Source organism: Mustela lutreola, chromosome 12, assembly GCF_030435805.1.
Source record: "Mustela lutreola isolate mMusLut2 chromosome 12, mMusLut2.pri, whole genome shotgun sequence".
NCBI lineage: Eukaryota > Metazoa > Chordata > Mammalia > Carnivora > Mustelidae > Mustela > Mustela lutreola.
This window is the reverse complement of record NC_081301.1, coordinates 13,992,048-14,006,324: the sequence shown is the minus strand read 5'-3', so window position 1 is coordinate 14,006,324 and position 14,277 is coordinate 13,992,048. Positions and strand designations below refer to the sequence as shown.

The 14,277-nt window shown below is 48.3% G+C and overlaps 1 protein-coding gene across 5 annotated transcripts in view; it reads right to left on the bottom strand.

Moving 5' to 3' along the window:
- Nucleotides 1–301: 301 nt before the first annotated feature.
- The window catches only part of CDK5RAP2 (CDK5 regulatory subunit associated protein 2), a 169,162-nt gene continuing 155,186 nt past the window's right edge, over nucleotides 302–14,277 (bottom strand). For all 5 annotated transcript variants that reach the window (XM_059143514.1, XM_059143516.1, XM_059143517.1 and 2 more), the window contains 5 exons: nucleotides 13,741–14,006; nucleotides 11,788–11,931; nucleotides 4,780–4,906; nucleotides 862–908; nucleotides 302–397 (listed from right to left, as the gene is read on the bottom strand). In XM_059143514.1, the coding sequence (XP_058999497.1) occupies nucleotides 341–397; nucleotides 862–908; nucleotides 4,780–4,906; nucleotides 11,788–11,931; nucleotides 13,741–14,006 (641 nt within the window). In that variant the 3' untranslated portion in view covers nucleotides 302–340. The remainder of the gene's footprint in view (nucleotides 398–861; nucleotides 909–4,779; nucleotides 4,907–11,787; nucleotides 11,932–13,740; nucleotides 14,007–14,277) is intronic.

Sequence of the window (14,277 nt, the reverse complement as noted above, 5' to 3'; positions counted from 1 at the left end):
TCGAAAGGACTCATTCAGTGAGGTCCCCCATCGCAGAGCTGGCTGAGCACGAAGCCAGTCTGAGGTGGACCCGAGGCCGCCACAGTGAGGCCACAGCCCCAAGGTCAAGGGCCCAGCGCCCCAGAGCTCGGGGCCTGCTCGAAGCCTCGCAGTCAGGCACCCGAACGCTGTCTGACGACGCCCCTTAAACCAACTTTTGGAGAGAAAACACAAAGTGGAAAGCAGATTTCCTTCAGCCAGACAGTCCTTTTCTTCCCTCAATAAATCGAAAGCACACTTGTAACAAAGCCACAGCAGGAGCTCAGTGGGAACCGCAAGCTTTATTGGCTGGAATTTCTCCTCAGGAGCCTGGTCGGCTGGGACTGGATGTTCCTGGATGGGCACCCCCGGGCCTAAGCTAGGAAAAGGGAGGGAGAAAAGGAGAATTTTAGGCCCCACAGAGGGCTTCTGCAGTAAGACCCCCAGCAGAGTTCAAGGCGGAACTGTTACTCTGAAACTACTTTCAAAGACACACTGTTTAATCACTAAATATTTACAGAACCCAGTGCCCATGAGATCATATTCTATTCCCTCATTCGAGAGATGTTTATCAAACGCCTACTACGTGCCAGGTGCTGTTTGCTGTACTTCTCACTCATAAAAACAGCAAACAAATGTAATAATTAGAATAAGCCCTGAAACCACGCCATGATAAAATGAAACCTTTTATGTGCTGCTGGTGGAAAACCGCAACTGTTTGTGGAGGAGCTGCGGCCCGGTGTCACCTTCAGCTTCATTTTTCAAAAGAAGTCCTGTCCTGCCCTGTGCCCATCCCCCATGCCCCAATTGGGCTTTCAATAACAGAACTCAAAGGGGCATTACCTCCAGGTTTCCTCTGGCCTTCCGAAGGATTTTGTGGGTTACGACCACTGAAAAGAAAGAAAGAAAGGACTGTTAGACACAGACTCTCAGGGAGACGGTGTAAAAGCCAGCTGCAGGGAGGAAGCACCCCCTGAAGCCCAAATGGGTCAGGAAGACGTGTGGACGAGCCCGAAGCATCCAGACCCGAGAAAGGTGCGCAAGGCTCCATCCGCCCATCACAAACTCCAAGACCAAAGAATCCATGGTGGACCAGAGTCACCTCTTCGAGGTCAGGCTAAGCCACAGACTCACAGCAATACCAGCCCATGTTACAGGCCTGGCAAGGCCTGCGGGTGCCCAGCCCCCCCACATGAGCCCAGGGCTCACGTCTATGGGTCTGAGAGGCGATGGTGGGCAGAGGCCTGGGCCTGACTGGCACCCACACGCTTTGGTCTCCTAGGCCCTCTGGAGGCACAGCTCTGGGAAGGCGGTCTGCCTAACTCCAAGCAAGCCCATGTGCCAAGGCCCAAGGCAAGGGTCGCAGGTAGTTCTAACAAGTCAATTTTTACCCTTAAAGCAGGACTTTGAATCAGTTGGGGGAAAGCAGGAACTCTGGGCATTTTTTCCTCCTTAGGTGTCCTTTAGCTGGGAGAAGAACTTGGCATGGTTCCCTGAACGGGAGGACTCCAGGAATTCCACGGATCAGATGCTCTAAGCTGTGTGCGAGGCAGATGCCCAGTGTCTCAGAAGCTCCGGGAGAGAGCAGGTGCCTGCGTTTCAGGGCAACAACTGTGAAGTGAGACCGTGTCCTCCCTGAATCCTTCTCTTGTCCCGGACATCCACCAGCAGCGGCGGGAAAGCCGCCACTGAAGCGGTTCCTGGCCCAGTCAGGGGTCAGTTCTAAACATGCCTCAGTGAGGATCATGAAATCCACGGGCTCCCCAGGTTAGACAGAATCAAGGTTTCTGGAACTGGGCCTTTGGCCAATGGTGCCCAAGGATGAAACAGACTCCCCATCAATGCACACACGGCGCAACTCCCCAATGGCTCGTTTAGAACAGGAGCCATGTGGTGGCCTTGGGAAAATATTTATTTCTTGCCTCACAAAAAATTTCCATTGAAGTAACAAAGTCTGTTTGCAATCTGGGACACCAGGGTGGGCGGGGGGAGAGGGAGGAGAAAGACAGCCAGTGTGGGCTTCGATTTTAACTGGCCAAATTCGATTTCAGAGGTGCCCACTGTCTCTCTGCACCCCCCCACCCCCCCGCTCCAGGGCACGGGTTCTGCACCTGCATCTGGGATTATGCTTAGGAGGGGTCCTAAATCCCTGGAAACCACATGTGGGTCTTTGCATGTGTCTGGGTAGATGCGTTCTGGAGAGAACTCCTACCTCCCCCGAGACTTGCGAAAGCGCAAGTGACCCAGAAAAGATTAGGTACCTCAGGTGTGGAGGTTTAAAGTCATACCAAAAGGGGACCAGAAGTACCAAAAGCACAAGACTCCCCATGAAGTATGAAGACTCACCTGCCCCAAGTGTGAAAGGGCCTTACAACTGAACAGTACTGCTCACCTTCCAGAGCCCAGAAATCCCTGCTGCCAGGAGAAGCCCAAGGGACAGAGCAGTAACAAGCTCATCCCAAATCCAGGCGTGCCCAGTGCTGAGGCGGGACTCGAACCCAGGACTGTGCAACTCCACGCAGGGCTCCCACCTCAGCAGAGGGCTGACAAGGAAGACACCAGCTTCGGCGTCTAGTTCGTGACAGGCAGCTTGCCAACTGTGACCTCAGGGAATACTGCAAGCCTGTGGGGACAGCATCCCTGGATCAGAAGCTGGAGGGGAAGCCATGGTTCCCAATCACATGACAAGGGAATGGCAGGGGTCCCTGGGTCTCACTGTGATAGCTTTCCTTCCTTTCCCCTGCAGACTCTGGGACCAGACGAGGTGCTCAGCTTGACCCAGGAAGGGAGGGGGCAGAGGAAGGGACACTATACCCACTTTCGCTTCATCCCTCAGAGCCAGGAGCAGACCTGAGCAGCCTGGCACTGGAGTCAGTACAAGCCAGGGTCGGCCACCAGCTGGGCCACCTTGGGCAACCCCTCACCCAGCTCTGAGCTGAGCGCTGAAGGCACGGAGATGGGTGACATTGCGTCAGTGTGGACAGTGGTCTGAGACTTTTGTGGTTCTATGAATGGTTTGCCACCTGTACACAGAGACTCCAGGCTGAACGCATGGGAAAAAGGAGGCAGAGAACTAGCATTTGTTGGGCACGTGCTCTGTTCCTGAAGAGTACAGTAAAGTTTAGGTATCATTACCAACCCAATTTACAGATAAGAAAACTGAGGCACTTCTTACTAAGTTGTGATTAGAACCCAGGCCTGTCTGGCCAGCCCCAGTCCTCTGGGGTTATAGTCTCTGGTTAGAGATGAGGAATCAGAAGGTCAGGGAGTTGGAGTCATTTATTCCAGGTCACACAGGGGTGCAGAAATCTGATCTGTGCTCATTAAGGACTCCAGGATCCCTGACGCAGGGCTCAGAGGTGGGACCCACCACGGAAGCTTGCCCATCTGGACCTACTGACACTCCCGAAATCTCCTCACCGGCATGAGAGGTGAATTTCACGTGCCCCACGACTGTTTGGGGGCTGCCACAGAGAGACGCCACTGCAGAATCCAGGGACTTGGCGGCTGTGCAAAACTGCTACTTCCCATCCCCGCCACCCTGGGGCTCTAACCCAGGGCTCCACAGCCACCTCATGCATGACCACGACTGGCACTGTTCCCCAGAGGCCCCGCCAGCACTTTACTCTCTGAGTGATGGGAAGGAAACCCAGGCCAGAACCCCATGACAGCCACCACTCGGTCAGAGCTGGCTCCTCTGTCTGCCCAAACCATGGCCTCCCCTCCAGGAACCTGGCTTGGGGGGTAGGAGCGGCGTGGCTAAGGAGAACTCCCTGACGACCACCTATGTTCTGTGCTTCTCAGAAATGCCCCAGAAATGTAGGCCTTTGATAAGAGAGCAGCACGGGGCAGGCTGGCGGCTCCAGAGGAAAGCACCACGGTCGGCGGCCCTCCCAGAACAGGGACAGGGATAGGGGACAACGAGGCTCGGCCAGGGCTGTGATGCCCACAGGCACAGGCAGAAACTAGGCAACTGCCACTCCTCTAAAGACTCGGGGTGCAGTAGTGCTGCAGGTTTCTACTGGGGACAAGGATCTGCTCCCACCATCTCCGATGCTCCTGGATCAGAACGAGCGCTGCCGTTACAAACGTTATTTAGCCTCTTTGAGCCTGAGTTTCCGTATCTGCCTTGAGAAATATTTCTCAAAACCATCCCCTCCCCCTGGAGCCTTGTGGCCTGGCCAAGGCCCTCCTTCTGGCCTGCCTGTACCAGTGCAGCGGCCACCAGCAAGCTCCAGTCCCAGCGACCCCTCCCGCCTCAACCTTCCACCTGCAATCTTATTCCAGCCACGGGAACAGGTGTAGGCTTCTCACACACAAGAACTTCCTTCTTGCCTCTCTGCCTCTGTCCATGCTGCCCCCTTTCCACCTGACCCACACCCACTCCTTCCTGAAAACTCAGCTCAGCTGTCCCTGTGTCCAAGAAGCAGACCCTCCAGGACAGCACGACGCTCTTCCCACGCCCCTCTCAGTGTTCCCTGAGACCCTACCCCACACACACTCCTGTCAAAGCACACGCCATGCACCTGTCTCCCCAACAAGAGGACAGTGGCTGGCAGCACGTGGCCTCTCCACTGAGGTCTGTTAAGTGAATTTATTTGTCTGCAGGTCAGAAAGGACAAAGTATGAAAGGAAACCCATAAATAGGAGGCAGGATGACAGGTGATCTGGGCTCCCAAGTGGGTGTCCAGGACGGGGTTTTTAGTCCTCAGAGGCGTGAAGTGGTCAGACACGGCGGCCCGCCCCCAACCGCTCACTTACGCTGATCAAAGATGACTTTTTCCTGGTGCTTGCTCAGCTGCAAAAGCTTCACAGAGTTTTGCAACTTCTTTTCTTGTTCAAACAGCTTTTTGTGTAGTTTGGTGATCTCTGCCTTCATTTCTCCAGTCTCAAGAGAAAAGGAATTGGAAAAATGAACAAAGAATACAAAATATCCTATCACATAGGAGAGAATTAAAACACACACAAAAAGATGCTCAACCTTACTAACAGCAATATTTGAATGGAAACTAGAAGCCATTCTCTGCTGGTCGGACGGGCAAAACCAGGCAAAATCCAGCGGGGCCAGGGTGTGGGGCGAGCACTCACGAGCCTGGTGGGTCTGCCAGTTAGCATGGTGCAGGCGGAACGGCTGGCAAGACTTAACCAAACTGTAAGATGCGCTTAACCCTCTGATCCAGCAAGTCTATGACCCAGCAATAACTCTGTGGGTATAGACGATGCCTGGGTTCCTGGGTGCTCATCTCCGCGCCTTCTTAGTAGAAACCAGTAAACAACCTGGTTTGCTTCGACAGCGGTCTGCATAAAGAAATCACGGTACTCACATACAATGGCATAATTTTGCAGCTATTAACAATGAGGTTGGAGGAGCACCTGGGGGGCCTCATCAGGAAGTGGCTGCCTTTGGCTCAGGTCATGATCTTGGGGTCCTGGAATCAAGCCCATCACGCTCCCTGCTCAGCGGGGGAAATCGGTTTCTCCTTCTCCCTCTGCCCCTCACCCCTCACTCACTCTCTCTCTCTCTCTCGCAAATAAAATCTTTTAAAAAAATGATGTTGCAGAACTCTATTTATTGACGTTGAAAGATCATAATTAGTGACAGAAAGAGCCCAGAACTGCTATTGTATACCAGGCATTCCTGTTTCATAAAACTGAATACACAGATCTATATCTGCAGATGTGTATGTGATGTCTAAAACATGTGATGAACAAAGAGAAAATATCAAAATGTTCACAGTGACTTATCTCTGAGATGTGATTTGGAAGTTTTATTTTTCATTTTTAAAAATTTATCAGAATTGTTTGAGGTTTTTTTTTTATAAAAACTATAATGCTCATTAAAACAAAAATTTTAATGATAAATTTTAAAAAGAGAATATAAAAGTGTGATTAGGAGAGTATGATCCCTGGTGAGCTTTCATCCTTCAGAGGTGTGGGGAGAGTGGACGGGTGGCAAGCCAGAGTTCCCAGGCCTCTAACATGAAATATACACACCCCACAGCCTCCCTTAGCCAGTCTCCGCTGAACTGGTTCACAGAGTTAAGGACACTCCTTGCTCATCATCCCCCCCGACCATACGATATGCTGGCACAGCCTGTGACAGGGAAAGACCTCTGCTCCCCAAAGGGGAGACGTCGGGCTGCCCGCTTACAAGGAACCCCACTTTACTTTGTTCCCAAATTTGTTTATGGCAGTTGCACTTGCAATCAGTTATGGGACTTAATTAAGCATTAAGTAAACCCATGAAATGTGTATATGGAAAGAGAATTGGTTGTATGAAAACTAACATATGCCTCAGGAAAGACCTGATAAAGGCAAGTCACTAAAAACCACATTTCTGGCAAATTAGGTGTGGGTGAATCAACTCTGAGGGGTGTGGGAGGAACGTAGTCTAGAGGAACGCTGTATTCGAGTTGCTTTACAAGTGTCTACACTTTTTCTTCATCTTAAAGAAACAAAAATCGGAAGTGACAGACATACATTATGGATGTGGTTTATCAAAGAAAGGAGATGTGAAATTCTCACCAGCAGACCCACATTCAAAGAAAAGGCCCTGGCCCCACATCAAAAGAAAGGCAAACGAATGTGCATTTAACTGTTTTCAGTTAAACTACGCTGTTTAAGGTATGTATCATCTCCTGATTCCCTGCTTTAACCTACTTTCAAGATTAGCCAACTGTGTCAGCTACAAGGACGTCAGCTGTTCTTCCCAAACAGAACTAATTTAAACTTTAGGTTTTCTCTGATTCTCTTCCTCGCGCTAAGAGCCCTCAAAGACTTGTGTTCAGGTCACGGCTTCCTAGACCACACATTCTGGGGCAGTCATTCTCATACAGCCAGCTGCAGAACTGGGATCACGTCCGACCGCATTCATCTAGAGTGAGACGCAGAGGGGATGAGGCCCGAGGACGGACCATGGTTTCCTCACCCCTGCCTGGCTGACCTCTAGTCCTCTGTCAAAAATCAACTTGGGCAACATCTCCGGGAAGCTTTCCTTGAGACTCCTCCCTACCAGAAGCCTAGGTTGGTTACTGCTCCTTTGGGCACTCGCTATGCCAGTCCTTTCTTCGTCACTGCCCATTTTGTGCTGAAGTGAACTGATCATTTACTTGTTTGCTGCTTCTCCTGAGACTCAAGTCTTCCCTCTGACCCCTAGTGCCTGGTACGGAGTAGGTGCTGTGAGACCCTTTGCCGACTGGTAGGTTATATTTTCTCCTGTACTCCCAACACACCCTGTCCATCTTCTATCCAGCACCTAAAACGAGGCATTATTATTCTGCATGTCTGCTATTCCTCTGAACTAAAAATCTTAATTTTTACAAGAGGGCTCCAAGACCAGCTCGGTTCCTTCCAGCTGTGATGACAACAAAGCAAGGAAGTTTCAGTTCTCAGGTCTGGAAAAAGGTAATATAATACCTCCCTTTCTGGAGGCTCCTGTAAGGCATGAAAGGAGATGGGGTGTGTACAGCACAGTGCCTGACACTGAGGAGAACCCAACAGAGGAACTCATCCCTCAGGCCACAGATCCCCGCTCAGAGCTGGGACCCATGTCCCTTCCAGGAGGCCACTCACTGATCAGGAATGTTTGGCCTGCCTCCTGGAGCTGGCTTCTTGAATTCTGTTTTATACTGAACAATCTCAAACATTCACAAAGTAGAAAGAATGGGATAATGAACTGCTGGCTTTAGCGATTATCAAACCAATGCCAAACCTGCTTCACCTACACCCCTGCCCATTATAAAATTTAGCAATTTTATACCTTAAAAGTATTTTTAAACTCATCCCCAGTAGCCTATCATATTTCATGTCCATAAAATATTTTGGTATATAGTTCTAGAAAAAATATTCTTTAGAAAGAAACATTGTCACCACACCTAGAACAATGACAATAAAAGAAGACGTGATGTGCATGTGTGTATGCGCATGCATATATATGTACACACACACACACACACACACACACACACAATGGAATATTACGCAGCCGTCAAAAATGAAATCTTTGCAATGATGCTGATGAAACTAGAGGGAATTACGCTAAGTGAAGTAAGTCAGTCAGAGAAAGACAATTATCGTATGATCTCACAGATATGTGGAATTTAGCAAACAATTCAGGGGATTACAGGGGAAGAAAATGAAACAAGATGAAACCAGAGATAGAAACAAGCCATAAGAGACTCTTAATCTCAGGAAACACACTGAGGGTTGCTTGGTTGGCGGGGGGGGGGGGGGTGGCGGGGTGATGGACAGTGGGGAGGACATATGATATAATGAGTCCTTGGGTGTTATTTAAGACGGATGAATCACAGACCTGTACCCCAGAAACAAACAATACATTATATGTTAATTGTACTTAAATAAAAAATTATTTAAAAAATGAAAATTTCCCACATTGGGCTCTCTGCTCAGCGGGAGCCTGCTTCCTCCTCTCTCTCTCTCTGCCTGCCTCTCTGCCTACTTGTGATCTCTGTCAAATAAATAAATAAAATATTTTTTAAAAAAAAGGGGCGCCTGGGTGGCTCAGTGGGTTAAAGAATGAAAATTGCTTAGTATCACCATGTATGTCAGGAGATACATTTCCCTGAGCCCATCATATTTTTTGAACAACTGGTCCAATTCACTAGAATCCAAATGAACTTCACGTTTTGCATTTGATAGGTCTCTTAAGTTTCTTTCAATCCAGTGGTTCTCAGGGCTACCAAGAGGACTTATAAAAACAGACCATGGGGCCCACTCCCAGACTTTCTGATTCAATCGGTCTGGGGTGAGGCCCTAAACTTTGCCTTTTTAACAAGTTTCCAGATGGCACTGATGCCGCTGGCCCAGGGACCATAATTTGAGAACTGCTGAAAATCTGGAAGTTTTACTTCCCCTTTCCCCTCTTTTCCCCCAGGATGAAAAGATGCTCTACACTCATATTGTACATTTCCTGTCCGACCTAGAATCAAACCATTTCTCCAAAAAGTACTGGTTCCTATTAGTAGGAAAAGGTATTTAGAAACCACAATTTGGCACTAGAGGTGCTCATTGGTACTGGAGTGGACATTTTTAGAGACTAAACGTAAGTGTTTTTAATAGGAAATGTATCACATATTGATATTTCCAAATCAAAAATGGCAGGATTTTTACTTCTTTGTTTTTAAATTTTTATCTCTTCCCTGATAGTAAAAATCTTAACCTACTTAGCTATTTGTTTTATCCTGCAATAGAAATTTAACAGTTTTAAAATACCAGTACCAACATCACATTAACAGTATCATCGCTGAAAACAATTAAAACATTTTTTCAGTCCTTTTTACCCTTAGAGTACTTCTCTCTAGGGATATAGTCAAATTACTATGTTTTATTCTTGAAATGTTTCCTTTTTGCATGGGTATGCCTTCAAGACTGTATCTATAGTAAGGTTTGTTTCATTTTGCTACCAATTTTAAGAAACTGTTTTTTCCCATTTTGATTTATTTTTAATTATTTAAAGCATTTACACAGTTTCAACATCAAATTTACAAAACGAGATCTTTACAGAGAAATCTGCTATCCATGCCCTTCCCTCCTCTTCCGTCATACCCCTACAAGTAGCCTGTTTTCTTATTATTGTTTAACCTTCCAGTTAAACAAAATTTTTATAAACAAATATGTATATATATTTGTATCTCTTCCCACAACTTTCTTAGATAAACCAATGTAGATGACACACACTTCCCAGAGTAATTCTAGGGATTGCAGGGGATGGCATATTAAATGCAAAAGGCAAATTAATGACACTCAGAGAAAACCCTAGGTCGTAAAAAAACAAAACAACAAAAAAAAAAAACACAAAAAAAACCATTGGGGTTCCTGGGTGAAAACTTGTAAATCTGCTTTACACACATTTCACACTAAGAAAAAGGCACTGTATGAAACATAGGCAGGGACAGAAAAGTGGCTTGAGGCAATTTAACACATCACAGGGGGTCTGTATACACCAGCAACTGTATCAGACTGACTCCAAGGTCCTTTTTCTGGCTCTAAAATTCTATGATGCTAAAGTGAGCATAATCAATTATATAAGAAGCGCCTGGAAAGAAGGGTGAGTCATCACAAGCACTGGCCAGTCCCCGGACTAGTCTCCTGGTGGGGGGCAGGGGGGATGGATGTGACTATAATTTATATTTACACACACAAAAGAAAGAAGAACTACATTCCGTCTATTTAACAGACATTACTGTGCACTGAGGACAAAAACATTGCATCAAGTTTCATCCACATTGTGCTTTAAAAATCACATGGGCAAGTACTTGTTTGGGAATTTGAGAAAAAAATTATTATTCACTAAAAAATATGAACAAAATAAACATGGCCCTTCCTGGGAAACAGAGAGACACAGACATTAAACAGACAAATAAATAATTTGCGACATATGATGAAGCAGAAGAGGGCGCTGGGTCTGGGTGACCAGGGAGCCCTCTCTGACCCTGAAGTAAGATGGAAGCTGAGACAGGAAAGGTGAGAAGAAGCCAGCCAGCCAGCCAGGAGGGAGCCCGGGCAGACAGACAGTCACAGCATCTGTGTCATCGAGCCTAAGATGGAAAGAGCTCGGTCGGGGAGCAGAAAATGAAAGGCCAGTGTGGGTCTGGCACCCAGTGGGCCCTCTTCCTCTCCATGGCCCCACTGGCTAAAAGTGGCCTAAACATGATTTCCCTGCAAAATGACTGGTTACCTACCTCCCCGAGCCTAGTGCACCCAAACTTCCTTCCTAGGATCCCAGAGGGAAATCACAGGACAGGCTCATTAGAACCTTCCGAGCAGAGAGAGCTGTTTCGCTGCTGCCTCTTTGCCACGGCTGACAGATCTGAGAGCTGTCAGAAAGGGTTTAACTAGATGAGTAACGACAAGGAATGCAAATTTCCCTCTGCCGTCCTGCTGGCCTTTGGCAAAAATTTATAGGTTGGATAAATGCAGGGGGCAATATCTATCAGACCACCACGCAAAGTTCTAACCCTTCCTTCATCTGCCTGCTCTTCCTCCTGGGAGGCTTCTCGGACAACCAGAGCTGTTGCTCGCCGTGGCACGATACCAGCTGTCTCCTGCTGATGAAAACCCAGGGAGGGCCTCCACTCCGCCTGACTCCTGGTTTGTGCCACGAAAGATGGGAATGCGGACGGCTGTGGGATCAACCGTTCTTAACTCGGTCACATTCAAGTTGCTGCAAAGTCAAGCTTTCGAGGGAAATTTTAATGATTTTATAAGAAATGATTTTCAATAGTTAAAAGAAAAAAACTTTCTAAGTAGTTAAAACAGATTGAAACTAGAACCCCTACAGTATGACTCTGAAAGCTACCAAAGGAATTAGATGGTCCAGAGAAAGGCACCAAAAATACAAGAGATTTAGAGTGGAAGGGAATGAGCTAGTCTACAAGGACAAACTAGGACTTAAAATCTACAAAAATGAAAGCATGCCCTCTGGATTCAGATAACCGGCTCTGTCACCTCGGTTGGGCCTCAGCTTCCCCGTGTTAAGACACAATTAGGACTTCCCTGCACAAAGACAAGCTAGGAGTGGGGCCATGGTCAGGTCAGGACCACAGGCTGAGCCCACAGGAGTGCCAGGGGAGAAGGCAAGAACACCTTGAAGCAGCCAGCACAGTGCCTAACACGTCACCCTTAAACACGGCACCTCCCCCCTCCCTCTGACGTGTTCCCCAAACTGAGAGCACATCTGCCCAGGCTGGAGACTGAGACACAAGCCCGAGTGGCATCCCGAAGCCTCGGGGTCCACGTATCACCACCTACCTGTTCACACTGAAGCGTGCACTGGCCATTTGTGGGGAGTGAGACCCTCCAGAAAAGCGTCAATAATCGCGCAGCCTCTTCGAGGATCAGCTTGGCTGTGCCCACACTGGTGACGAACCTGCTCAGAGGTGCCAAGTGTGGACCCTGCACGAGGGACGGGGAGGTGAGGGGGGAGAGAAGGTTGTTACATGCAATTGAAAAAGATTATGGACAAGCCAGCTGTAACGGGCAGCATAAATCTCCAGACCGTAGGCTTGTGCCCACATGCTGGGCAGGAGCCTGGTGCCAGACAACACCAATTTATTGTTCCTAAAGACCGATGAATCACAGATTATGAGAGAATTTCGGTGGTGATTTTAGCCCAATCAATAAGCATGATTAATAACCACCTGCGCGAAGTGTATTTACTACGCCAAGCAGAGGGAAGAGGGTCCACGGAGGGCCACTGGCAATGCTCCACCCCACAGAGCCTTTCCCGAAGGCAAATGGTGCAACATGGGGTGCAGCATGAACGTTTCTGCCTTCAGCAGCCCCTGCTAAACAGCTCTACGCACTGCCAATATGAAGTCGGGGCCTCGTAAAGTGTCCCTCACCCTCCGCCGACACATGCGAACCCTAACTGGGGGATGTCAAGGGCAAGAGAAAGCCAAGCGCAGGAGCCAGAGAAGGGAAACACAAAACATTTTAAAAAGAGAAGAAAAGAGCACTGTGTCCACAAATAATAAAATCACTACAAAATAAAACGATGCCCTCCTTTTAGCTGTCAAATGGGCAAAAAACCATTTGTAAATAAAATCACTCCACCAAGAATATGGTGTAGTGAGATCCTCTCACTTGCCAACGGGGACACCTATTTTTGACAGTAATGCATCAATAACTCTCACCAAGAGCCCTGAAGGGCTCATGACCTGGGAGCTTCCACACCAGCAATTCACCCCTGATGAACTAATCAAAGATGCCCTGAGCGATCCGTTTACAAGGACGCTTGCCACATCCTAAATGTCGAAAATATGGGCCAAAGAGTAAATAAATGGTGTTACGGCCACATACTGGCTTATTTTTCAGCCAACAAAAGTTCTAGAAAAATACTGAATAGGATAGGAAAATTGCTTCTATGTTAACTGAGAGTCAAAATATGAAATTCATGTGGAGTCAGTTTTACTAAACTTTATGAATGAGCGAAAGAGTGTGTATATATGTACATATCAAAATATTAAGCACTGAACACTATGTGATGTTTTTATGTTCTTGTATAATAAGGATTATGATCAGAAAAGAACAGTAATCCTATTAGCATTTACTAATTCATTCAACAAACATTTACCAGGCACTAAGTGCACACCAGGCCCTGTGTGAGGTAGTAAATATGCAACATTGAGTAAGAGAGACACTATCCCTGCTCTCTTAAAGTTTATTGTCTAGTGAAATGTAAAATACAGAATGACTTTTACAGTACGGTAAAAGAAAATAAAACAAAAAGGCCAATCAGGCACCAGGAAGCCGGGGGCCTCAGTAAGGACTGAGAAGAGGGACTAGAAAACATGACCCACGGAAGCTTGGTGGTTGGGTCCAGTCTGGGAGGACGGAGAAAGTGTGACCCCCACCCCTGGAGGAAGAGAGTGAGTAACTTTATGACAAGCACCTGGCACTCAGGTCCTCAACAAAAGGTAACTTTAAAGTGAGGAGGATCCAGTAGGATGAGGCAGGAAGGAGTGACCCCAGGGAAGAGATCGCACGAACACAGAGTACAGACCTCAGTAACTGCTCCTCCCATTCAACAGCCCCAGACTGGACCTGACCTCTGAGCTCTCGTGGGCTCCATTTCCTGGTCCCTCTTCTCAGGGCCTTACTGAGGATGCAGGCATCCTTTGCCTCTCAAAGCCCTCAGGCGGCCCCTTCCACTTAATGCTCCCCGTGAGCAACCTCACTCCCTCCGGCGGTCAGTCAGATTACCTTTGGTCCCAGCTCTGGGCTTGCGGGCCGGGGAGCCTCTTGGATCTGCAGGGCCATCTCAGCAAAGAGCTTCTGGCCCTGGCCAATCTGCTGGCACAGGGCCTCGTAGTCCCCAGTCAGGCCCAGGACGTGACAGCCACTCGTGCTGGCCCACAGGCGGTGGCCAGCAACCAGGTGGGACACACATGGGTTGCTGGTGACCGAGCTGCCACTGTGGCAGGAGAGGGAGTCCGTGTCATTTCCAGAGAGCGGAGGAGTCTCTGAAGCTACAACATGAGAGGGAAGACGTCAGAGCCATCTGGGGCACCATCCTGTGTTCGATGAGCTGCGTTCGGCGATGTTGAAGCCAGGTGCGAGGACAGAGAAAGGCCTTCAGGCCCAAATGCCACCGTCACAGCACAGGGGAAAGTGGCCTGGGACCTTGTCTGTCTGTTCCCCTACCCTGGCCTTATTCGTCTGATGAGAGAAGCTCCATTCAATTCAACCAACACTTATCAGGCACCCACTCTGCAAAGACCCCTGCTCTACACAGACGAA